General features: G+C 39.7%; 1 protein-coding gene across 1 annotated transcript; it reads right to left on the minus strand.

The window, feature by feature from the left end:
* Nucleotides 1-2,118: 2,118 nt before the first annotated feature.
* On the minus strand, nucleotides 2,119-27,571 carry triqk (triple QxxK/R motif containing). Its single transcript, XM_080862635.1, has 4 exons — nucleotides 27,392-27,571; nucleotides 21,764-21,838; nucleotides 11,942-12,027; nucleotides 2,119-4,502 (listed from the first exon to the last, which is right to left on the minus strand). The coding sequence occupies exons 2-4, from the start codon at nucleotides 21,822-21,824 to the stop codon at nucleotides 4,395-4,397; spliced, it is 255 nt and encodes an 84-aa protein (XP_080718761.1). The 5' UTR covers nucleotides 21,825-21,838; nucleotides 27,392-27,571; the 3' UTR covers nucleotides 2,119-4,394.
* Between the last annotated feature and the right edge of the window lie 154 nt (nucleotides 27,572-27,725).

Below are 27,725 nucleotides of genomic sequence, written 5' to 3' on the forward strand. Positions count from 1 at the left end.
GTTCCTCTACGAACAACACAATGAGTGCGTGCAAACATGGAGGGACCGACAAGCAAATGGAGAGGGATTGGTATCAGAGAGCACACCTGTTGAGCACCTGTCCTATCCGCTTATGACACACTGATTATAGATGGAGCAGTTGTAAACACATGCGCGTCAAAAGCCAAAACTTGTACACACACATATCAGTCAGTAAGAATCAACCACAGCGCTCTGTGCACAGCCTCACTCAGACATCAAACTACTTTTGAGTCTTTGCAACTTTTCACTTTCTCCCTGCCCTCCCTGCCTTTCTCTGATCTCCCGCTGAGTTCTTCAGTCTCTGTGTCATTAGGCAGCGAATCAGGGATTAAGAAAAGATGGGAGGATGTGATTTGCAGCAGAATCCACTAAGTCTGGCATTACCACACACCTCACAAAGCGCGGGGGAGGTTCTAATCCACCGCACAGCACAATCCTGCTAATGCATTCATATCAGACACGCAGACAATTGAGGTCGACTGAGAATTAAACACCAAAAGTATTACTGTCAAGTTCAGCATGGGCATGTTTGTTTTTACATTAAAGTCTGAACTGAGGAAGACACCTACATTTTAGCTGGGTGTTAGCGATGTAGGATGATGATTTATGGGACAAATACTTGCATGAAGAACAATATATATCTCTGAATAACAAACTTACATATAATATGTATTGCATCATACCATTTCTCAAGGACTAATGCAGAAAAGCTACTAAATGAGTCAAAAATGAAAAAATACACTGCATACACTTTTATATATTCTGTCACACTGACCTTGGATGCACACAGTAAAGTTTCTGTCATTGCATGACCTACAAATATTTGTCTTTTTAGCAGAAGTGCAGAAGCAGAGGGACATGTGAAGTATTAAAGCAAAACAATGACAGGGGGAGGGAAGGGGGAAAAGTGGGAAGAGAGAAAGAAGGGAAAGATTAGCAGTAGTACTTTGTGACATGCATCATCAGTCCTGTCTTCTCACTACATCTCCCTAATGGGAGCGCAGCAGTGTGTGTGTGTGTTTGCACGCAAACGCATGTGTGAGAGAGAGAGTGAGAGTGATGAGCCTCTCTGGCAGAGTGACTTGTAGAGACCGTGTGTCTGTGTGTGAAAGAGATAGGGACTAAATGAGCTTCTGGTGGGACTGACCCTTCTCACTTCTCACTGGTCCGTCAGAGAAACTGAGCGCTCCACTGGAGCATGGCCACAGGCAGGGTGCTGAATACTGAAAATGTTACACACACATACACAAACTCTGGGGAAAGGCAGCTGCAGAAGCTCTCTGTATGACCATATTCACATACACACAAAACGCATTAAAACAGAGGTATTTTAGAGACTAAACAGAAAATACATGGAGGTCAAGGTGCATTTATGTTCACACGACGTCAGAAAATGTGACAAAATGCACGTGTTTGTTTATGTCAAAAGCAAATACCGTGCACGCCAAATCTAGCGTGTTGCGAATGCGGGGTGTCTGGTTCACCAGTAGTCATAATTATGATTCATGTCTCAGTAAACAGCCATGCATGTATGATAAGGTTTGTATTGCCTCAAGTGTGGGAAAGCACAGCAAATTACATGTGCAAGTACGCATGTGTGTGTTGGTGCAAATGTGAGTTTCAGGCTAAGTATAATTACTCTTGGTGACATACCGTACATGACTAATGAGCAGAGTTTGGGCACGAAGCGTCGAGCTCATTTGTCACAGGATGGTAGGTAAAAATTTCAGTGCTTTCAACTCCCGTGGAAAGCTGGAAAGGTCATGTTAAATGCTCATAAAGCCCTAATGCCTGATTAATTTCCTGTGCAAGCACAACTCAGTGAACACCCTCGATTAGGAGTGACACGTCACATGACACGGATGTCACAGTCATGTCCTTTTGCCGCTGTTCTCTCGCCATTATACTGTAGCATCTCTGACTGCCTCCGCGGTTCAATCCAGTGGCATGCAAATAGCCTTGACATGACCAGAAGAGCACTCCACACATAGTCAATACAATTTAATAACCCATTACGGAGAGAACACTGTTGTTTATAGCTGGGAATTAAACCAATCTAAAAAGAAATAATGGCAGCTTTTACTCTATAAAAGTAAATCGACGCTAGGATTTTTTTATTCATTAACTTTTAAGACTCAAAGTAATGACTACACATACATTTAACAGCTGAATATAAACCTCTGGAGATAAGAAATATAAAACATCACTGGTTCTAATGCATATGATTCATCTAAAGTACACACTGTCTGATCAGCTGTTATTTTGATTGTGTTTAAATGGAAACATTTCTCTTATTTAAATTAATAAATGCAATTACAATCACCTTCTTACAGCAATAAAAGCCTCTGGGGTGGTCTGTACTTAACCTTATATGCCACCGCTTTTTGTTGTGTAAGTAGGAGGTGACATTGATGGTAGGTAGAAATGTGAAATTTTATTTATCAAATAGTCTGTAACCGTAAATGTAAAAATGCATACAATAAGATAACAAAGGATAGTGATCATTCATGCTATGGTAATATCTCTTGTATTTCCACATGATATTTGTTTTTTAAAGATTGTGGTTAATATATCACGGATATCGTCGATAAACATATATTACACCCTAAAATTACATACGAAAAACTCCAACAAAAGCAGAAAGATAATTCATGTCACAAAGAATCACACGATTGATTCATTTAAAAAAAGCACACTTTAAGATGTTTATTTAACAGATGTACTCGACAACAGAACAAACCACCGTACTGTTATGAAAAAAGATCTTTCCAAACACAGGTCTGAATACACGGGTTGGGCAGCGAGATCCTTTCTATTGTGCTGATGTCAAGGCTCTTGTAGTTGGTAATGGTGACCTTTCAGATAACAGGTGTCATGTATGAAGGTCTATTAGACCCGGCTATCTATTGTTACACATGTGGGAGGCTCATGGTGTTGGGGGAGGGAACTCGGACGTATCAAGGCGAGATAAAAGCCTCCGAGTGAGGGCGCGGGTGCATGCTCATCATAATGGTTTCTTTGACATGTGGTCTTTTACTAGAGGTCAGAAGGTCATGGGAGAAAAGGGGAGAAAAGGCAAAAACTGAAAGCTCAAAATCTATCTCACATTTCAGGAATCATATCAGCAGCAGACATGACTCGTCCCTCCCCAGAGCGTTTCTGAAATACAAACATGCTGGAATAAACTTAAAGCACTGATATGTATTTGGTATTGGTCTTGTATGCACTATGCAAAACTTCATTTTCTATAAAAACCTTATAGATGACAGTATTGCCCTTTCTGCGCAAAAAAATCTGAAAAATACAATTTTAAACCAAAAGAATTCCATTAAATTTATATGAAGATAATAAAAAGCTACTGACTCTGTGCTTCTGCTAACAAATGATCTCTCAAACAGTGGAAGCACTTGAACTGAAATGATTGCAGCGTGCAGGCCTCAGGCACAGAGGGAAGCAGTAGAAAAAAGAAGCACTGACAGTCCTTCATATCCCTTTCTATACAGACATATCACATTTTACAGAATACAATGCACACAAGATGGAATGAAAATAGTGTTGTTGTTTTTTATAAGGAAAAAAGACGCAGGCTTGTGTCACGTCAGCCATCAATTATCTCCACAATTTACATTCAATCTGATGAACCCAATCATATTTGTGTGCTTACCCTGAGGATGTCTGCCTCCACAACGTAAGTCGGGCAACGTGTTATTCTGTATTCTGCACACATGTTCAATCAGGACAAGGGCTTTGTGGATTCTAATCTCACACTTTGTGATCTCCAGATATCCAGGAGGAGAGGTTTGTGCACTGGAATGTGAGGCGAGTGTTTGTCTCGATGTGACGAGAGCTTCGGCGGGAGATTTACATTTTTCTATTAGCGGTGAAAACAGTGGGACGTGACTCTGCTGAATATGACTAACGAAGCTTAGTCTCCACTGTGGCTCGGATCAGTTGTGTAAAAGGATGCTAACTTTCTTTACAGAAGGTAGATGTCAAGCAGGAGGTCACCGTCGTTTAAATGCTTTACTCTAGTTGGCTTAAATTCACATTAAAAAAAAGAAAGAAAGAAGGTTTTACATTGGAGAGTCATTAGATTGAAAAAATTCATTGCAGAAAGAAATATCAAAATATTTCTGTTTGATCAATTCCAAAACCTTTGTCTTTAAAAAAACCCTGAAACTTGACTGTGTGATATGCAGTAATGTGTCTTTTCATAGTGTGTTCACAGTCTGCACGTCACCAACGAAATGTGGGGAAAAAACCCGAACAAAAGCCCCAAAAAACTACGAAACTAAACGGCAGTTTGCGTTAACCAATTCGCCCATGTGCATAAAACAGAGAAGCCAAGTATTTGGTCCACTGTCCACCTCCTATTAATCCACGTCCACGTCCAGGTTAATCTCGGTGCTCAGGTTAAGGTAGAAGAAGGCGTACACGCAGAGCACGAAGAACAGGATTGCCGCGATGACCAGGAACGCATCCTGAGGAGAAAGCAAAGGTTTAAAAATATATTCAAAATGTTCTTGTGAGCATTTTTTTATTTTTCTGCCCAAATCCCGAGTCTGTCTTTACACTCATGAATGTCTGCTTTGTTTGAATGTCATTGCAGTGTTTCATAATTGTTGTGCTTATTTATTTGTGTTACGTCTGTATTTGCCAAGTCTCTAATGCCTTTCTTTTCATCTGAATTCACCATATGTGAATAAAGATTTGTTGTTTTCTTTGCTTGTTTTGAAAACCACAAATATTTAAACTCTCGCTCACAGTTCTACTGATGTGCATAAAAGGGCAAATCTAACTACAGCAATTACATTTTAGTTTCAGATATTAAACTGGGAGGGAAAAAAATTACTACAGAGGAGCAAACAAAGCTATTATCATCATCATCTGTGGATGTCATAATAATATGTGAATTTGTATCTGTTTTCATATTTAAACCAGAAACGTAAACTGGAAGCAGTTGAAAATCCTCCACAGCTTCACATTGACAGTGTCAAACAGCTTCTTCTTTTATTTTTTAATTTGAATTTTGTGTTGTTATATACACGACGCGTACACGCTAGCCCTGCAGAAAATATGCTAACAAAATATTTCTATAAAAACATTTGAAATCGTAAAAGAACTGTACCAATAGAAATCACTTCTCATAATTAGGTAATACCACTAATGTGAAACACTACTTACTTTATAAAAAAAAAAAAAAATCCAATCCACTATGTATTTTTATTACAATGTACATTTTACTCCAGTATTTAAGCAATCGAGCTAGAAAAACTTAAGAATACATAATAACTCGAAAATAATAAGTAACTATTTTATATATGATCACAACTTAAAACAAAATTTGGTTTAGGGGACTGATGATTAGGGCTGGACAATATGGAAAAAAAACAAATTTTTTTAGGACAAACTCTGGCTGCCGTTCATCTGTAGTGAGCGCAGACTGTCAGGCCACCGTTTACCTCAACTAATCAAACTATTAGCTTGAAATCAGTTGTTGTCGTCGTTGACAGCTCGTCAGCTGTCCTGTGACGGGAGGGTCTCATGTCTAATCTGCTGACAGTAACTGTCACTGTCAATATCAGGACTAAATACGCATGTTTATTCACTTTTGCATGGGTTAAAGACCTGACTTCAATTCAGGAGAGGAGTTAGAAATGAGGGAGGAGAGAAAGGACTGATGGAGGAGGAGAAAGAGATAATGAGAAAGAGTTGAATGGTCATATACAGTTTAAAAAAAAAAAAAAAAAAGCTTATATGTGATTTTAAAGTACCATATAAAGTGTACTATGCTTGTGGCCAGTTTCTAGCCACATACATAAAACACGATTAGGCAGAACTGCGGTGTCCATCCATCTCAGCCACTGTATTCAAGATAACTGGGCAACACTGTGCCACTCACTCCTATGAATTTTCAATGGATTAACTGTAAGTTTATGAGACTGCATCAATTGATGAAAGACCCAATAACATACCAATGGGATATATACTCATAAGTACAACATTTTTTTCTGTTAAACAAACTCAAACTAAATTACTTATCGCCCTACTGGGGCGACCGTGGTTCAAGAGTTGGCAGTTCGTTTTGTAATCAGAAGGTTGCCGGTTCGAGCCCCGGCTCCGACAGTCTCGGTCGTTGTGTCCTTGGGCAAGACATTTCACCCGTTGCCTACTGGTGGTGGTCAGAGGGCCCGGTGGCGCCAGTGTCCGGCAGCCTCGCCTCTGTCAGTGCGCCCCAGGGCAGCTGTGGCTACAATGTAGCTTGCCATCACCTGTGTGTGAATGGGTGGATGACTGAATGCGTAAAGCTCTCTCTCTCTCTCTCTCTCTCTCTCTCTCTCACATGGAGGTGCAAAGAGTACCAGGCACAATATGTAATAATTAGGTGCTGGTAGGTAAAATTGAAGCAACATCTATGAAAAAAAAAAAAAAAAAAAAAAACCACATTGCAGCATCACATTTCAGAAGCCGGGTACCAAGTGGCTGCAGCATTTAAAAAAAATAAAATAAAAATCTATTTGCAGTCAGGCTCCACTTTCACTTTTTTCGTCTCTCCATTTTTACTGAAAAGTTAAACTTTCTTCTACAAAATGGCCTATTTTTTTATTTTTTTAGATTTTCTATTGGTTAATTGTCAAACAAATTGAGGCTTTCCAAAGGAGTGGTATTCAACTTGAAAATGGGAATTAGGAGCGCTTGTTCATTATGTGGTGCTCACACGATTACAATCTTCATCAGCTGGAGTTTCATTAGGGGCACTCAGAGTATTGAACAATGCCAGTTATTCTTTATCAAGAGAACTCATTAGCAGCAAACTTTCTAATCAACACTGGAGAGCTTGGAGAGCTTTAAAAGAGCACAGAGTACAGTCTGATTGGAGGTTATTCAAAAAGAAATATTTGAGTGTGGAAATGAGTTTTAAATTGCAAACTGGGCCAAAACAACAAAAGGTGACGTGGCAAGTGTTACAAAAAAAATCTCAAATCTTTGCAAATGTTAATAAATTCAGTTTTCCATTTATAGATTTATAAAAAGACTTCAGGGAAAAACTAAATTTAACAAAATCCACCTGTTTATGAAAGAGGCTGATGCAAGGTTAAAGACGGGCATAAAGCACTAAAAAAGAAAATAAGATAAGCTTAGTCATCCTAAAAGACACTTTTAAAAAATTGAAACAACAAAACTATAGGACAATCTGATAAAACATCAGTTCAACGATTCCCTTATACTGCACATACACACATGGCAGACTACAAAAACAATCAGTCAATGAGCCAAACTGCAGAGAGAAAATGATAGAAAAATAAATAAATAATAAAAAAAGGGAGTGAGAATGAAATAGAAAACAAGTGAGAGATAAAGCTCGGCACAAATGAGGGGTGGTGGGGGGCTAATAATAATTCCTCTCTGACGAAGGCGATGGGGGTGACAATTAAAAGGCGTCACAGCATCCACAGCTATCTGTGTACATGTTGTAGTGCCTAGTCATCAGCAGCATTGGTCTTCATTAGCCTCAGCCCACATTTATCTGAATCCCAGCAGCCTCCAAACAGCTTAAAGTCCTAGCTTAATTGGAAAACTTTTAAATTTCATGCACTTTAGTTTCATATATTAACCGCCAGGCTTCCACCGCTTGATTTACTTTTTTATTTTGCTTAGGCCTCGGAGAAAAGAGAACTGTTATCAAATCACCGAGGCTTGATTGTTTTCTGCTTTTTCGTGTGTTCTGTGGCAGCTTTGAAAAAAAAAAAAAGAAAAGAAAAAGAAGCACAACAAAGAGAAGCGTTTGTAATTCTGTCGAGAATATCACAAAGAAAACATTGTGTTTCTGACATAGGTAAGCATTTTATTGAATTGCTGGAGACACACAAAAAACAATTACAATTCAGGTTTCTCCCCCTTCTTTGCATCAGGTCTCAGAGATAAAGAGAACAGCTGGTTACAGTGACTTGTCTATAAAAACAAGCTGGAGGGGTTTCAGTGAAAACACTCGAATTGGAGAAAGCACCTGCATTTGATTGAGATCATTGTTTTCGAGAAGAGTAGCCCACTGCGTTGACTCTTGCCTTGTCTCACAAATACATTTATGTGCTTCCACACACACACACACACACACACACACACACACACACACACACACACACACACCCTCTCTGCCCACATTTTGATGGAGACCTCTGGATGGGGCCCAAACACATCATCATCTTCATCGTGTGGTTCTCTCAGCACTGGCGGCAGCTGCAGCACACTCGGCATGCTGGGAGCCTAGTCCCCATCACCCTGGCGACAAGCCATAGCTCAGCAGACATCCCCTCATCTGGTCCGACTTTTATTCTCCTCCTGGGTTTGTTTGTGCACGCACACGTGTGTGTACGTCTGTGTGTATGTTCCCATGTGCTAAGCAGGTTAGAGTCGGTGTGTCTGGGGCTGTATGTGGGTGGCAGCTTGTGAGAGCCACACAACCGTCGGTGCATTTGGAGCACAGTTAATAAGCAGGTCTCATCCATACCAGCCACAGCAACAAACAATCAACCATTAAAGTGTTACGTTTTCTGACCGATTACATTGAAATTTCTAGTTAATTTTTGTAGATATATTAGTTTCCTTTGTTGAGCAATCGATTCTCCATCACCACCAGAATAGATTCTCCTGCCTTCAGACCACATTCACTCTGTTGCAAAGCTGCAAATCTATTGATAATTTTGCTGAATTTAATCACGTCATCTATTAGAGTAAAAACAAAACAAAACAAACAAAAAAAAAACCCAAAAATGCTTACCACAGCGTCCAAGGGTCCAGAGGGGTGGAAAGCTACAGAGTTAAGGTTAGTGAAGGATGCTGAGCCTAAAGCCAGTTTTAAAGGTCACAAAGGTAGCTCTCTCTTCCAGATTGCCATGGTAACTCATGGTGTTGCACACATAAGCTGCTCTGGATGTAGTTCAGAGCTGTGGTTTAAAAAAAGGGCTGCAAGCGTCACACTTTCACCCATCCTTTTTCTGACAATGTGCTCTGAGTGTGATGCAGATGTTCAGCAGAGGGAATATGTTTTATTTATGTAAAATGGTGAGCCACAAGTTGCTAACATGACTGAACGAAGCCGTGCAGTGACGTTGCAGCAGACTACATCACATGCATTCAATTCAGCGATGCAGGAAAATAATGACGTTTTATACTTGGTGCTTATTTGCTTTAAAAAAAAAAAAAAAAAAAAAAAAAAAAAAAAAAAGGCAGATATGGTAACTATGAATAAATTTCACTTTAATTTGGCCAAAGAGTAAATTGATTACAACATCTCTGCTGTTACATCCCCATGCTGAAATGGAAACAAGTTTAAAGTTTAAAAGCTCGAATGTGCCACTGTCATGTTAGAAATAAACAGCAGCACCATTAAATAGAACAAAAGGCCACAAAGCTCCCAACACAACCTTGAGCTTTTCTCTAACAGCACTGATTCGGGCATTTCACCAATTACTGCTTCAGTTACTCGAATCTGCCCCGTTAAAACAAAAGTTGGAGCTTCTTGACGTGAGTTATAGTTGTACAAACATAAGAAATGCCAAATACTGTATAGAAAAATAGGATGTAATTTCAAAAACACTAAAACAACTCAAGATATGAAGCTGTATCCATGGTTCAAATCCTCACCTGCGTCCTGACCCACCTGCTCCTGTCACAAAGAGGCAAAAATGTCCAAAAAACTAATACTTGTGGATCTATAGGATCTCGCTCGCCACACAGCACACATTCACAAATGACAGATGGAAGATACCCATCATTATCTGTTGTCTCCATCCTCTGCCAATTCCATAAGAAACCCCACCCCACCCACTCTACCACAACTTCCTAGGCTCAGCGGCTAAATAAGACTGAGGGAAAACAGTGCAGAACTGAACAGAAGGCTAGTGTGCCAATTAGACAAGGCAGCAGGCTCGTTTCCTCTGCTGCAAGATAATGTGCTGGAGCTACTTTGAAGGCGCTGCTTCTTCTCTAGGCAACCTGAGGAGAGGCTGCAGACTGCACTTCCTGCCAGTTTCTCCCTCTCTGCTGTCATTACCACATACCATTCACTCTTTGGAAGAGGCAAAGACTTGTGTTCTGGCAACAAGTTGTTACTTCCGTAAACACACTGTGACTCAACCTGTGTATAAGGACCTGCATGGATACAGCAGGTGGCTGGTTTTTGGGTTGTTTTTCCTTTCTTTCTTTCTTTCTTTTTTTTTTAAAGCAACCCAGACAACTCAGCACTATGGTGGGAACAGAAGTTCTCCTTCTCTCACTTTCTCCACCACAGTGTCTCCATCCTTTCTCTCTGCCAACTCATCCAGACTGCCCCGTTACCAGGACAGCCCCGAGACAGCCTGCCCTGGCAGCTGTCAGATTCTCTGTGCCCGCATGTCTGTTGGCCCTTCTGAGGTGCCAGCTGCATCTGAGAGCAGCATCTCAACCAGGAATATGGAGAAGAGAAGCAGACAACATGCCCCAACATCCAAACCAGCCCTAAAAATTCCAGCCAAATCTTTGCTGTCAACCAAAGGTTCAGAGAGAGAGAGAGAGAGAGAGAGAGAGAGAGAGAGAGAGAGAGAGAGAGAGAGAGAGAGAGAGAGAGAGAGAGAGAGAGAGAGAGAGAGAGAGAGAGAGAGAGAGAGAGAGAGAATCACTTCTTCAACTTCATATCACGCTAAAAGGACTTGATGGGAAAGCAAGCTGAATTTCAATCGAACTCGGGGCCAAGAGGTCTAAGACAGTTTAATATCCTCGTCCCAGAGGTATTTTTAATCCAACCTCTGAAAATTCCACTCATCTTGGGCATGAAAAACATGAATTATTCATGACCAATATCAATATTTCAAGATATGGACTAATCTAATTGGATTAAAGACGTGTTTAATGAGGCCCTGCATGTCTAAGAGATGCATATTTTAAAACCTGACCATTTCACCCAGTGTTTAATCCTCATTGTGATTTGTTCATCTCTGCCCACTTCGTAGCAACTGAGGCTTAATCAGGAAGTGAAACATTTTGGCTTTTAATGTCCTGTAAGCAGAACTTGTCAGTGTAACAAAGGACAATAAGTGTTCAAGGACTAATACTGAATGTTACTGTAATGACGTCTTTCAATTGAGTTTCACTAAAAAAATAAAGTTATAAAAGTTCCTCTCATGGAATCTGTGATTTCAATCGTCTTCTTCTCTTGGCTGCTCCCTTTAGGAGGCGCCACAGCAGATCATCTGCCTCCATCTCGCCCTGATGCTAGCATCCTCTTCTGTCACACCAACCCTCTGCAGGGCCACTCATATCCCAAAATGTTCTTTTTGGTCTTCCTCTTTTCTTCTTGTTCCATCTTCAGCATCCTTTGGCCAATAGATCCATGTTCCCTCCTCTCTACACGTCTCAGCCTTGCCCGTCATTGGCTCCAAATCTCTTGACCTCCTTTTACTTTAGCATTACCTGCTCTATCCATTTCATCTTCTTTCATCTGCATACTGTATTTTCCTCTTTTCACCCACCTTCCTGTTGCCCCTCCTTTGCCATTGAAAGGATAAGACCACCTTTGTGTTTTATATTTTACACACAATCTATGAAGGACACTAGCATACCTTCTTTAGCAAAGCAGCAGGGATCTTAAAAGAATAGAACAGCACATAATTATGTGAAGATCTACTATGGATTATTATATTCCCTGAAGACCTAGAGTAACTTCTTTCAATAAGACAGTGTGAAGAGTCTGGAATAAATAATATAAATATAAAAACTTAATACAAAAAGGAGCATGGGAAAAGTTGGCTAGCAAATCTTACATAGATAAGCAGAACCACAATTGTACCAGGACAGACATTTAAGTGTGGATATACATATATACAAACTGTAGAATACATATAGATAAAGGCTTCAGTAGTCCTAAACAGAAACCAAGTCTCACCCTGAATCCAGAGGAATTCTTCTTCGCTTCAGCTTTCAGCCGTGTTGCTTTCAAAACCGACTTTGTCTTTTTGTAGTCTTGCTTACCTAAAACACATGAAATAGATAAAAAGAAATTAAATGAAGTACACAAATAAATGACCAAGATTGACTGATATTGAGTGACAGGTTTCATTTACTGTTGCCAAACAACCAAAGAGACCAGAAAGTTTTTGTGTAGAAGTGTAGCACTCTGGGAACAAATGGTTTTTATATAATTCATAAATGCTGGTTGTACTCTGGTCTTTATTCTACAGAATAGGGAGGTTGCTGAATGGAAATATAACAGTTAAATGTGAGTTTCTCTCTATATATTCATGTGCTCAAAAATGGGTGGTGAGAAAGTGAGAAATAAATTGTGCACTACTGAAATTTCTCAAATAAACATATACACGCCTCACGCAGTCTACAAAACACACGGTTCACCTGTGCTTACTTGACTTCCCGTAGGCTAAATTCTCAAGGGTGAGTCCTGTGGGCAAACTGGCCACCCGGCAAAAAGTGTGTGTGTGTGTGTGTGTGTGTGTGTGTGTGTGTGTGTGTGTGTGTGTGTGTGTGTGTGTGTGTGTGTGTGTGTGTGTGTGTGTGTGTGTGTGTGTGTGTGTGTGAGACAGCTGGTTGTCTTGGTCTAATTAGAAACAACACACAGCAGGAAAAGGAACTTTGCTAACAATAGGGTGGAAAGGCAACAGCTTGCTGAACAGTGTGTGTGTGTGTGTGTGTGTGTGTGTGTGTGTGTGTGTGTGTTCAAGTTGTGCAATTTCCTATTTTTTTTTTAAACTATTCTTTCTTCAAACTTATGGTTAAATCTAGATTTGATTAAAGGTAAGATGAGTGTGGTGCTTGAAGTTAACTATGAAGTTTTCATGATTTAAACTTGATTGTACTTCATTAGAAAAACAGGGATGTTACATAGTACAGACTGAGACCTGGTGGTTTTTCCTCTTCCAATTAATCCTTGTTTACAATGGCGAATAGGAAGAGAGACTGGAAGATGTATTTTGGAGAGGGTTTGAGAGGGAAAAGCTGAAATAAGCTAGTGGGAAAACAGGTGTAGGTGTGTGCGTGTGTAGAGCTGATTTCCACTCAATAAGGTGTCACTCTTACGGCCCAGTCACAGAGGAAATGACCATTAGCCTTATGTTAAGCATTTCACCTGCTTTTCAATAATCTTGCTCCCCCTGCATCTTTTTTCCAAGATCTGATATTCACTTCCCATCTCTCCGCGCTCTCTTTTATCCCCCCCCATTCCTCCTGGTCCTGAACCCTTCGTTCACCTCCCACTGACTCTGTGGAGGGCTAATAGAAATGGGGAGCGTGTTGCCAGGAGCAAACAGCGAGCTAGTGGGAATTCATTACGGGGGGCACTGAATGTCTCCTCCACTTGTCAGAAAGTGGAGAGGGGAAAATTTGATTGGAGGGCACCTCAGGTTGCTCACTATTCACATAACCGTTGCAAAGATTTTCACACTGTAAATGGCGTGATGTGAGCAAGGACGGGGTTTAAATTTCAATGCTAGATGTATATATTGGTTGAAGACATAACCATCTGGTAACAATTAGTACTTAACTGAGGCCAAATCAGAATACTTACACCAAGCAAGGTAATGTGTAGAGTAGTGTATATGCTAGAGAATTACCTCAGTGTGTGTATATGGTATTCTAATGCTGCTGTGTTACACTGGTGTACCTCCTGTAGCTACACAGCAGCTTTCTCTTGTGGTTTATTTGCGTGGGTTTGGAGCCTGCACAATCTACACGCGCGTGCCTGATGATATTGCACTAGGCTTATGAGTACTCCTATTTGTCATCACCGTTTCCACTGAGACATTTTCTGTCACCAATTATCTACCTGCATTGAGCTACAAGCAATCCTCCCATCCCTCCCTGCCTCAGCCTGCCACCCTGAAAAGCCATCACTGTTCTCCTGTACAGCAACAACAATGACACGTCTCAGAGGAACATTAACCCCTGTAAAACGGCCTAGGGCACCTGCTGGGATGGCTTCCCTGATCGTGCCTTTCACTGAAGTCATCGCCGAAGAGACAGAGAGGAAAAGTGAAAGTGGCCTTCTCCCCCCCACTGCTTAAAGCAAAGTTCAGATTCTTCTTGCTTGTTTGTCATCAGGTTACCTATAAATGGAGTCTGATGAAGACGGCTGTGAAATTAGTTTTTATCTTGAGCCATTATTCTGTTTAGCATAATGAGACAGGTAGGGGGTATTAGCTAAAATTAGTCACATGTGATTGTGCACTCAAGGGAAAGAGAGGGGAGGTATGTGATTTGTGTCATACAAATTGGCCATTAAAATGAAGATAGAAGAGTGGTGAGTGATGATAAGAAACTTTACCATTTATTTTAAGTTTCTAATGCATACAATGGAATCCAACAGCCTGAGCCTCCTAAATGCTTCTATTTTAGAAAACAAATACAGATCCAATTCGAACAACCTGTATTACAGCTGGCAAAATAAGCTTAACAATTTTGGTGAAATTTTTAGTTGTGATAAAAAAAAATTAATTTCATGAATATCTTATTCAGTAATCGCCGTTTGCATTAATGACAGCGCTCAAGCTGGACTCCACAAGTCTGCATAAAGATGAGACATGTTATCAAAAATGGAGACAATGCCCCAAATAGTTTACTGCGATATTCAGCACTCCTTGGTCTTCGAGCATCATCGCAAGGATGTAGCTCAAAGGATGTTACGTGCCTCTGAACAGTGGGTTGCTACTTGTTTTGGTGCAGGTGTTTAGTTCAAGCTATCTGCCATTACACTGTGTTGACAAGCTACACTGACATTCTCTAGGCTGATTATCGTCTCACACCTTTCTGTTACTGCTGTGAATCTTAAAGTCTAAGTCATCGTTAAATTCTTCAGTTGTCCACACAAACATTTTGATGTCTTAAGCCATGCCAAGTGTTTGCTCTCATTTCCTCCTTTCTGTGAAGCGGTTTGGAGACACTACCCATTCTCTGATGAGATCGTCTTCCTGCTACAGACTGAAATAACATGTTCTTTATTTAGAAAATGCAGCTGTTTCTAACAAAGCTCGATGCCCTGAACCTCATGATCATATGGTTTTTCTTTCAGTCTCCCTGGTAATGTTCGGAATAGGGCTGACTGAGTTTTCGCAAAGCATTTGAGAGCCATTTGAAACCTTTACTCCAGTCATGATGTGATGCTAATAATACCCCTCTTTGCTTAGAATAGCAATTTGATTGCTGACACTTTCTCTTTTGCAAGGAGATCATTTTTCCCCACTATCACAATGAAGGTAGTAACCAAATCGAAACTGCACAGCCACATTTGTAACAGGTGTGCAACGGCAGGATGTTCATTTACGTCAAGCCTCTAGTGAGTAGATTCAATTCATCCCTTTTTATATGCAACAAACCCTTAGACAACCATGTCTACTTTTAGATTTCTGGTTGCAAGTTCAAGAGTGAATTGTTCACAACTGGTGAGACCACCTTAAGCCTTTCATATAATTAACTAAGTACAGCTCTGTTCAACTTCCCCTTTCCTCCTTCTTTGTTATTTAAAAATGGAATAGAATGAGAAACATGGGGATCATTTTGTGAATAAATTATTTCCTACTTTTGAGGAACTGAGAAATGAAAGCCTATCATGAACTAGTATAGTTCGGCTTCTTTTATTCGAGTCATGCATCCTCCTATATATAAAAACAAAAAACAAAAACAAATTATATACTATTCTCAGTCACATCTTGGTAAATTTATTCCAGTGTCAGAAAGTATTAAAAATCAAGTAACTATACCATTGCAACGAGCTCCATTATGAACCCAGTATACCCCACAGTTCATCTAATGCCATGTCTTCATATAAACCATGAGCGAGAAGCACATTAGCAAAGCGGCAGCAGCTCCAAACTTCTGCCTGTGTCAGACAGAACACAGCAAAAAAGCCAACGCAAAGGAAAAAATAGACTTAAAGTATAAGAACATGGTTCAGAGCACACATATGGACTTACAGTACCACTGTACTCATTTAGTAGACAGGCATGAGGATGACTACTGAAAAACTTGCAGCAATATTCAGTTTAATTGCAAGCACGACTAGGTACACCTGTTCACCTGCTTGTTAACACGAATTACTCATCAGTCAGTAGCATGGCAACAAGTTTAGACATGTAGACATGGTCAAAACAACCTGCTGAAGTTCAAACTGAGCATCAGAATGGGGAAGAAAGCTGATGTACGGTAAGTGACTTTGGCATGGTCATTAGTGCCAGATGGGCGGGTCAGAGTGTTTCAGAAACTGCTGATCTACTGGGGTTTTCCTAGTCAACCATCCCTAAGGATTACAAAGAATGGTCCAAAAAAAGAGAAAATATGCACTAAGCAGCAGCTCTCTGGGTAAAAATGCCCTGTAGATGCCAGAGGTGAGAGGAGAATGGAAAGAGTGCTTTAAGCTGATAGGAGGGCAATATTAATTTAAATTACCACTCACTAAAACAATGATTTGCAGAAGAGAATCTCTGACCGGACAACATGCCAAACCTTGAAGCAGATGGGCTATAGCAGCAGACTGCAATAGTCACTCTTGTCAGCTGAGAACAGGAAACTGAGCACAGTGGTACAGTGGTTAATGTTGCTGCTTCACAATAAGAAGGTCCTGGGTTTGAATGCACTGGCTGGGTGTTTTTCTGAGGATTTTGCATGTTCTCCCTGTGTTGTGTGGGTGTTCAGGTCTCAGCATATCCCAGCTTCATCTCACAGTCCAACTTTCAATCCTGAAACTGGCCACTGGTGTGAATGTGAGCATGAATTTAATGGATGTAGCTATATGACCCAAAACAAGGGCAGCTCTGAAGTAACCACCAATTCATTATTAAACTGATAGATGATATAACACCAGGTTGCTTTAAAGCCAATATATGTAAAACCATTTACTGCCTACAGCACACAGCTATCGCTAAGCCAAAATGACCACAAACAGGGACATGTGTATGTTCAGAGGAAAAATAAATAAACTAAAATGCCTGAAGATTTCTGTGGGTGACTGTTTGTGTTTATGGGGACTAACCGTCCCACATACTGCATCCAACACAGGCAGAGTAATTTGGACAGACAGCCCTGTCTAGTGGTTTCTGAGTGCCCTGGGACAATTCGGGAAACACACCGACAGCGTGTTTGACAGTTTTCATGCTTTGCTTCCGCGTCTATCTGGCATTGCAGCCATATAGTCAGTGACCACATGGTGCGGATCGCTGACATCTGCCAGGATGAGTGGTAGAACCTGAGAACTGATGCCAGACTCTTGGGGTATACTGAGCCCTTTTTCGCTTACTGGAAGAGAAAGGAAGCGAAATAATAAATAATAAAGGGAGATTATCCATGATATAACGCCGAGAGATAACTGGTACACCTTGTCGATCTACTGCGCTGTCTTATCTACAGATAGGAGTGAAGTATTTCACCTGTAAGAAGCAGTATATCATGGGTGTTATCTTTTATTTGCATGTAAAATGGTAACTTGTAAAGCTATTGGCTTCCAGCTTGACATTTTGTATTTAAAATTGTGGGTGTCTTTATCTATGTGGACAATTTTCCCTAGTTTTCAACAAGCATTAAGGATCATTGTGACTGAACACTTGTACTTACATGTAAGAATGCTACAGCTTTATCTATCCTAAGGGCATTCAATTACAACAGGTTTAATAATGTTATTAAAAAAAGAGAGTGTCAACAGTAGCTATTTGATGGCCATCTGCCATGACAAAAGCACTCCAGCAGAGATGATGGTACAGCTCAACAACCAGCCTGGACTACCGCCGATGTGCCATGAATAAGCTACCTATTACGATTTCAAATTACCATGTGTGGCCCATTCCAGCTCTGAGGAGAACAAGCCCCATGCTCCATTTGAAGACTTCATTTTTCTCCATCTTTTCCCCCCACGCTCTGTTTTTCACCTTTGCTGTTAAACAGTGGTTCAGTGAAATTGCCTGATGGCCGTCCTTTTCAAACAGAAGGAAAATGGTAGAAATTGAGGGGTTGGAGGAAGGCGGCGGGAGAGATGGGACCAAAGTGTGTTACACATTTCTGAAGTGATAAGATGTGCTCAGAAAGAAAACACTAAATGGGGGAAAGGAAAAGAAAAAATGGACTCGTGGGAGAGGATGTGATGGCGGGAGATGAGCTTGTTATGTTATGTCTGTCTCTCATTTGTTGAACCTATCAGGTTTTGCATAATGGCAGACAGTTAAGGGATATCTTCAGGCTAAATAATTCTATTCTTCTGTCCCAGTATGAAAACATATACAACAGCAATCCCTCTCCTTTATAAGCTGGTGGTGTAAAAAGCTTTCACATGCCTGAGGAAAATAAAATAAAATAAAAAACACAATTGGACTTACAGTGCCATCTTTTTTTCTTTAACAATAATAACAAAAAGAAAGAAGGATAAACGTGACATAACTTTAGAAATGGAAATATGAACCGACCAAACATTTTGCTTTAAAACTCATGAGAGCACCACGAGTCCTGTTAACACAAAATTAACACCAGAAAATACAAAACCTGGAAAAAATGTGAGGATGTGAATCACCACAGGCAAAAGAAATAACATGTACTTAAAGCTGGAATGAAGGTGTTTAGAACAATGCCATTACTGTCACAGTAACGTCACCGTAGTTTACAGCTTTTTAAATAAATATATAGCATCTCCATGTACTCTGACTTCCTCCCACAGTCCAAAGACATGCAGTTAGTGGGGATAGGTCCACTGGAAACTCGAAATTGCCCATAAGTGTGAATGCGGGTATGAATGTGAGTGCGAATGGTTGTCTATGTCTATGCGTTAGCCTTGCGACAGACTGACGATCTGTCCAGGGTGTAACCTGTGTCTCGCCTTAAGACAGCTGGCATGGGATCCAGCATCCTCCCAGCTTAGAACAGGAAAGTGAGGGTATTATTCACACAGGCTCACAAACATTGGACAACAACAAAAACTGTAAAAACATTGCCTGGTCTGATGAGTCTGCTGCCACTTTGGTAGGATCAAAATTTGGTATAAACAACATAAAAGAGATTTATCCTGGCTTCTAGTAATGGTCCAGGCCATAGGTGTCAAACTCTGGCCAGCCTAAATACATTTGGCCCGCGAAGCCATACCGCGACTTTGTTCCAAATTTGAATTTTGGCCCACTGTGTATTTGAGTTTGACACCACTGGTCTAGGCTGAGGGTGGTGGTTTAATGGTGTGGGAATACTTCTGGCTCATTCTGGTTACTTTAGCACCAATTTGGCAGAATTTAAACACCACAGCCTGCCTACTGTTGGTTACCACATTTATCCCTTTGTGACCACAGTGCCCCCATCTTCTGGTGGCTACATCCAGCAGTATAACACTCAATGTGACAAAGCTCAGAACATAACAAAATGGTACTCAAACAGCCTCCATAGTCACCAGATCTCAAGCCAACAGAGCATCTTTGAGTTTGGGGGGGAAACCCAGAATACCATCTTGGATGTGCAGCTCTACAGCAACTGTGTAACAGATCCGCAGTAATTGTGTAATACAATTATGCCAAAATCTGAAGACAAAAGGGGGTCCAACCTGGTAGTATCAATGTGTATCTATTGAAGTAATCATATTTAACTACTAACTAAGCAAAAGAACGCAAGAAAAGGACATGCACATTTGTGTAGCCAGATGTTGTTGCCACATCTCTTGGACTGGGATTCAAGTCACCAAGTTAAATATTCTTTCCTTGAATGTACTGTAGCATCAGATTTTTAGATTCCCACAGTCATGGAGATCCAAATAAATCTCAGACATCATGTTAGTTTAGTAACTGCACTGTGCCATCACTCTACTACCTTGTAAAAGGACAAATCATCAGTCATTAGTTGTCAATTAATCAAGGCCAAAACCAGATCTTTCATGAAAAGTTCATTTGCATGACTTTTGTGTCTTATAAGACTACTGTGTCACATTTCATGTTAACAAAATGGGAGTCCCGGGATTTAAAGTAAAACCTTTAAGCCTGCAAAGCCAACAGAGCTTCCCTTTGTATCCAAGTCTGTCAGCTGCCCACAATTATCCAGCTTTGCCACTGGCGACCTTTTGGCTTTGCTCTACACGAGAAAAACAAAAACAAAAAGATATGATAGGTGCACTGATCTTTAAGAAACCACAGCTGGCACGCTAAAGTTGGCTGAGCCTTTGATTGATTCCAATCATATTGCCTTAGTTGGCCCTTTGTGAAGAAAGGGGAATGAAGGGGGAAGTAAATACTACATGATTAGAAAGCCAATAAACCTGACAAAACAGCTTCTGACAAGATGGTCTTTAAGCAACGTATTCACTGTCACCTGAGACGCTGCTTTTTCATGACCAAGTGGAATTATTTGCACAGTTTGCATAATGGCTGTGAATTTGGTTGAATTTTCTTTTTACTCTAGTGCAAACCAGAAACACTTCCAACGCTATGCAAAGAGATGATGCATAATCCTACACTGACAAATGTGAGAACGGCCACCAAATACTTCCCAGTAACAACAACATCATCATCATCATCATTATTATTATTATTATTATTATTATTATTATTATTATTATTATTATTATTATTATTATTATTATTATATGTGATTTCTTAAATGTGGAATGTCAGCTTGATTTTTTATAATGCGGCATTAATTACGTGTGCATTCCTACACTGGCACAATCAACCAATCAGTGAGGATTATGTGTCAAATGGAATTCGACCACAAGTAGATAAATACAAACTACCAAAAAAGCATCACAAAATAATTACCAGTAGCCTTGTTTTAATTATTAGTTAATTTATTGGTAGAATTTTGCTGAAACTATCAGCCATATGTTATATACGCTGCTATAGAGAATTTATGACAATGGAGAAAAACAGTTTGTTGGATGAGTTTTCACCATAGACAGTATGAAGATAGATACAGCGATCATAACATCACCCATCGGTTAATGAAGTCTTATTATGAAGTTTTTTAGCTGCTATAGTCTTGGCATTTTAAAAACAAATGTGATAACCAAGGGGTGGATTGGGCTACAAAGCACTCTTGTCAATCACAACTGCATAAAATCACCTGTAAAATGTTTATGAGATCAGTTCTGAGAGCAGTTTTCCAATAGATTTCTATTGGATTAGAAGTCTTTTTGGCCCCCATTAGAAGTAGCGCATGTATAAAGCACTGTTGCATTTGCTTCTCTTTTTAAACCTAGATGCTAGATCTATGTTTTGCACTGTGTATGATTTCCACACAGTTCAAACATGTCAGGTCAACTAGCAATAACTAAAAGGTTTTCAGAACAGGTCCACAAAATTCAAAAACCACTCAAGTTCCTCTTATTGTACAACTATGGATAGTTTTCAGTGATCAGTGGAATGCATTTCTCAAAGGGGCTAGATTTTAATTTTCAGGAAGCAGAAAAAGTTGCAGGTTGTGTTGATGCCAGTGGGTTCATGCCTAAAACTTATGGGCTTTAAAAGCTGTTTAAGATTGGTTCCTCTAAAATTTCTTTGTTATTATACAAGTCTGCTTTGACTATCTCACTAGGGGACCATTTCACAGCACGCAATCAGATGAATGTTGAAAAAACAAAAAATGACTGCCTGAGAACACTACCTTAAAATAAGAGATGAGACGAACTTCGAACATAAAGCTTTTTATGGACCAGTTTTTATTTTTTATTTTTTCCAAATACACCTTGTGCGTTATTTCATTTAATTACATTTGATTGATTTGCTGTTGCCGAGCAGCAGTACAGATGACTCACCAATCTGCTTTCTGTATTGATCAACCGGTAATTTGGTTGCACTGGCATCTTTCTTCCCCATCCTCCGTCCTCAACCTGACAGAAAATGAGAATAAAAAACATTGAGACAATTTCACAGTTAAGTCTCCACATTACTCACGATTGTTTGCAACTATACTGCAGCTCCACTCCTTCTGTAGCTCGGGATAATTTATGAAATCTGCAGGAAGGATTCAAGTTAATACACAATCACATATAGCGCACAAAGTAGTCAATTTTGATCAGGCAGATGGTTTATCTTTCACATACATCTGCTACACGTAATTAAATTAATTCTCACCACCTACCATGTGTGTTACGCTCTCGGCATGTGCACTTCCTACCCATCTCATTTAGCCTAGCACCATTTTCCTTCACACCATGAGTTCTCTTTGATTACATTGACAGCTCAGAGGTAAGATATAAAGACAGAGAGCTATGAATAATATAAATAATATCTTTAGGATGTAATTGTACAAGTGAGTGACTACACTTGGGGTATAGAATAAATATGAACATAAAAGCACTGCACAGCAGGAGTAACAAAGACGTGGTCAAAGGAAGAAGACTTATGAATAAGAAAACAAACGTGCTGCAGGGTTTGATTTGATATGGTTCTCTCTTCTATTTGGCTTGTGTTTCAATAAATGAACCTTCTTCAAGTTTAAATATAATAGAACAAGGGGCACTGGTAACAATAACATGCCAGATAATGATTAGACAATTGGCTGTTGTAGTCAGTAAATTGCACTTGCAGATTACACAGTAAAAGACATCCCTATAAACATATCAAGTCATAATAAGCAAGTCATTTTCCGTTTCACCTGTTTAAAGAGGCGTCCATACAGGAAGTGGCGTGGTGAACAAAAGGCTAAATATCACTCCCATCACTAGAGAATTCCTGAACTATCGTGCGACTCTTTTGGTTCTGTACATCACCTCAATGGACTAAAATAAAGCAAACAAGATGTGAGTGAAGAATAGCTGCCAATCAAGAAGTTTAATGAAGAAAAATCCTCATTAACCATTTAGGTATAATCAGCAATTTTAACAGTCCTTTTATTTCGCAGTGAAATGAAAAAAATCTAATCAATAAGCAGTTTCATGGTCAGGTGTGTTATGTTATTTCATGACAAATGAAAGTGTTGAATTGGCATTCTGTAGCTGTAGGTCTCAATATGACGTCCAAAAATATTGATCAGAAAACCAGATGTGTCAGCGGAACTAGAAACTTTAGGACAAGGCAAATCAACACAACAACAAAGCAACACTAAAGGGCCAGACATGATGATGTGATGATATGAGATTCCTTTCTTTGGTGGAAAAAGAACCACTTCACAACATCTAACCAAGTCAAGAGCACTCTCATAGAGGTAAGTGTATCATTGTCAGCATCTGCAATCAAGGGACTCATTCATGAATGTAAATGAACTCAAGACCACTGGTGCAACTCAGGAGGAAGAAAGTTCAGATAAACGTGAAAACAGAAAGAAAAATGGCTGTGGATGAGGAAACGTTGGCAGAAGTGATGATATCTGAGATCCACAGGCCAGACATGCAAAGGAAAACACTCAAAGTCGATCATATGAGATTTCTTGCCTTTCGCAATGCTCCAAACCTGGTGGGATAGCATTTTACAGTCCAGCTGGAGAATGTTTCTTTTGTGATGCGTTTGAAGTCAGAGCTTTAAACGGCAGAGTAAGTTACCTGACTTGAATTTTGTCGGCTTAGTCTGTGAAGCAGATTAAGGTACTTAATAAAGACAAAACTAAAAGGCAGAAAGACCCACAAAGAAGCAGAAACTAATGGTGGCTAGGGTAAAGGCTTGCCTCGCAAAGCTTCTCAAGACAGGTGACCCTCATGGGTACCACACAAAGGATTCTCTTTATAATTATGTTTGCTTGTCCCATAATGTTTAGGCCTGAAAAAAACTGAGTCTTGATTTTGATTAATTAATTTTAAACCCAATTTAGTTGATTATAGAAGCTAGTTTAAGTATATCGAGTATTTTAACCATAACCATTCACTGGTTATGGTATTTGGAGATGGCGAGGTTGTTTTTCTGTGTACCTATAATAAAAACAATACTTGAAAGATTTTATGATGTTTAACACAAATAACAAATAAATAAATAAATAAATAAATAAATAAATAAATAAATAATCAAATGAATACAAATGTGTGTCAATTACTAAAAGTACACCACTGGCATATAACTTTAAATGGTATACATTCAAGTGACAAGAACTACACTACAATCAAATTTAATTAATTTAATTGGCTATATAAAGTTGGAATATTACAGATGCCATTAGATGTGTTACTGGGGTTTTATCCTATATAAAAATACCATTATAATGTCTTTGATCTACTATAACTGTTGATTTTTTAAAAATGCCTTATGGCCAAAAGATAATCTAAATAAGAGAAATGAATATGAAGCATCTAAGCCCACGTAATGCTTTTCTTTACAAAACTTAGGACTGCCTGTTTGTTGCATCAATCCAAAACGCTTGTTTCTCCTGCTCTAAATTCCAGACAGACTCTCTCACAACACACTGCATCAATCAATATTGTAGCCCTTTGTTTAAAATAGTGGGAAAAGTAAGAGTGAATCTAGGGACGCGTACGTGTGGTTGCTGATGATACAGAAATGTCCGTCCTGTTCTCTGGGCAAAAGATTTGAGGTGAAAAGATTTACAATTACCCACATTAGACACATAATACCAGCTACTAAATCCTGCTACTCTAACAATAAATGATTATAATTTAAAAAAAAAAAAAAAAAAAAGGAGGAGAGAGAGAGAGAGAGAGAGAGAGAGAGAGAGAGAGAGAGAGAGAGAGAGAGAGAGAGAGAGAGAGAGAGAGAGAGAGAGAGAGAGAGAGAGAGAGAAAGAAAGAAAGAAAGAAAGAAAGAAAGAAAGAAAGAAAGAAAATGTTCAAGTGTGGTAAAAAGAAACATTTGTATGCAGGTGTGCACATAAGAGGAAGAGTTAGGTGAATAGGAAAAAGTATCTATGTGTATCCAAGAGGAACAAGAGTGGTGGAGAATCTAGAGCTGCAGCTGGGGAATAGAGGAGAGAGACTGAATTAGCATGTTCAAGGAGCGTGGCTGGCTGCCTGTGCTGACTGATACCTTCTCAGGGGAGACTGCAGCTGCCTTGGGTAACCAGAATTTTACCTTACATTAAAAACACTGTTTTCAGCTACATTTCAAACACTCTTAGTGGCAGCATAGAACAAGGATGTATGCACAGCTATTGTTCTCCAGCAGCTGGAAACCAGAGTCAGCAAATAAAAGCAAGTCAGAGAAAGACAAAAGGAGGAGAGGAACCTGTCCAAATGAAAATAAAATGTTAACAGTTGGAGGCTCTCAGAGCTGCTGCTATGCAGTATTATTCATTAGCATCACAATAATATACCTAAATTGGAGTCACTAACGTTTGAACAGATAGATTTGAGTATATTTTGCATCTGCATCAGTGGAACATAGCAAAGCAGCATGCTGCTGCTAGTGACAGGTGCATTGTTGGAATTGATACTATAATACATCCCTGTCCATTTTTTCACCGTATAGTCATAGATGACAAGGCGAATAATACATTCCTGTCATTAACAGTGTTAACTGTAATCTCACTTTACTAGAAACCTGAAGTAAATCTGGATTTTAAAAAATTGCTTTATTTTTTAAAACTAAAGCATTTTACAACAGCCATTTCCCTGAAAGACACAGTCTTCAACCCCAGTAGAGTAAAAACTACAAGTCAAGGTTTTACTTGCCGTGCACAGGTTAGACGAGTGTCATTCAAGAAAATGCTTACAAATGAGTACATATGAACTGAACCAAAAGAAACAAACGGTTGTATTAAGTATCTGTACAAAAGATTTGTCTTTATCTTGCTCACATTGCCCTCATAATGTTTAAATAAGTATACCAGCCTGTCTGTAAATTTAGCATTTAAGACGATTCACAACCATCAGCTTTAGCAGGTGAAGGAATTTGTGAAAGAGCCAGAAAATCATTAATGTCAATGTGCTGTAGGATTCATTGAGTAATTATATGGTGATGTCAATCTGGAGAAATTGTTTCCAAGTGCAAACGTACAGCAAATGTGAAGAAAAAGGATTTCTTTAGGGTTTACAGATAAAGGTCTGAAAAAGGAAATATCCAGCTCTCTGGTGACAGGAGAATGGCTAGACTCCAGTGAGCTGATAGGAAGGCAACGTAATTCAAATAGCTACTTATTGCAAGCAATAGATGCAGAAGAGCGTCTCCAGAAGGGCAACAGCAGCAGAAGACAGATGATCTGATATCCTCGTGTTGGTGTTGTTCCCACATCATCATAATAAATGTTGTTCCAGGTTCAACATTGCAACAACGCCAACACGAGGATATCAGATCGTCCGCAGAGGACCACACCAGGTGCCCCTAGGTGTCAACTAAGAAAGTGAGGCTACAATTTGCTCAGGCTTTGATAGTGGTGGTGAAATGATGTGGAGGATATTTTCTTAGCACACTTTGGGTGCCTTAATACCAACTGAGCCTCAATTAAACACCACAAACTTTCCTAAGTTGTTGCTGCTGTCCGTTCCTTTATGACTACAGTGCACCAGTCTTCTGATGGCTGCTTCCAGCAGAATAACACACCATGTCACAAAGCTCACATCATCACAAACTGGTTCCTTAAATATGATAATGACTTCACTGTGCTCCAATTATCTCAATTCCAAAAAGTGCCTTTGCAATGTGGTGGAACAGGAAGATGACAAAACCTCTGAGGAATGTTTTCAGCAACTTGTTGAATCTATGCTTCAGATGATTTAGGCAACTCTGAAGGCAAAAGAAAAACCTCATACTAGCAAGGCATACCTGAGTATAGCATTGCATATTAAGCTCTAGTTGCTCCAGGTGACCCAGATTAGTCTGAAAAATTATGTATTCTCGGTAAACTTCAAAATAACATCTTTTCTTTGTACCATTCATGCTGGTGCCACAGTCTGACTCCCAAGCACATGAACGAAGCAAAGTCAGAAGAACAACTTCCCAATCTGGAAAATGTGACAATTATAAATGCACGTGAATGCACAAGTAGTGTTAGCAAAGGGTCATGCTAAATAGGGCCCCAGTGCCTCACAAAAACAAATAAATAAATGTTGATAAAATTCAGCACTTCAAAGTTCACAGATCAGCAGCTATTTTCTAAGCTGTATGTGTTTGGAAAGAAATCGTTGAAAGTCTTTACCACCAGTATCCATTCAGACAAAGCAAAACCATGATTATTTAGTCTGAATGTTTTTATGTTTGCTGGAACTGATAGGTCAGCTTTGTTTCGTCAGTTTATTCTCCCCTCACTGACATCAACAACGTAAACAAAAGTAAGGTCAAATGTAAAAAGGCAGATTTATGATATGCTTGCGCAACAATGCTTGATGCTTGTCCTTCGATTTCTCAACAACGTCAAAATCACCAGTAAGTCTTGACTATTAACAGAACACCCATTTAATGTTTCTGAAAGCCCTTTAATGTGTGTGCAAAGACTCCAAAACACCGCAGTAAGTAGAGACGTGCAAGAAGCAATGTTGATTCATTGCACTGACGGCGATACTTACACTGTGAACGCGTCGACGAGAAGAAGTTTACGATATGCACGGCTGCTTTACGTGAACCCGCAGGACGACCGATTTCACCAATTTTATTTATTGGACTTTGATCTAAATTTCTCCGAAATGCCAACACATCACTTCTTCCGCGGACAGTTCCTGTTTTGCTCGGCAACGTCGATGGCAGGCAGCCTTTTCATCCAATGAAACAAGAGTATCTTTCGTTTTGACCAATAGCGGGGCGCCGGGTGGGACGCTAAGACAAAAACACTGGAGCAGCATGTGACGGGTTGATAGTCGGACACTCCCAAGCGGATCCTTTTCTCCTCAAAACTTTTTAACC

Source organism: Rhamphochromis sp. 'chilingali', assembly GCF_963969265.1.
Source record: "Rhamphochromis sp. 'chilingali' genome assembly, chromosome: 17".
NCBI lineage: Eukaryota > Metazoa > Chordata > Actinopteri > Cichliformes > Cichlidae > Rhamphochromis > Rhamphochromis sp. 'chilingali'.

Bases quoted from the DNA above. Each gene is read 5' to 3' on its own strand.
- triqk (XM_080862635.1), bottom strand. From the start codon at position 21,824: ATGGGGAAGAAAGATGCCAGTGCAACCAAATTACCGGTTGATCAATAC. The intron at 12,028-21,763 runs GTGAGTCATCTG...CATGTGTTTTAG, and splicing joins TCAATACAGAAAGCAGATTG to GTAAGCAAGACTACAAAAAG. The intron at 4,503-11,941 runs GTGAGACTTGGT...CTTTCTCCTCAG, and splicing joins AGAATTCCTCTGGATTCAGG to GATGCGTTCCTGGTCATCGC.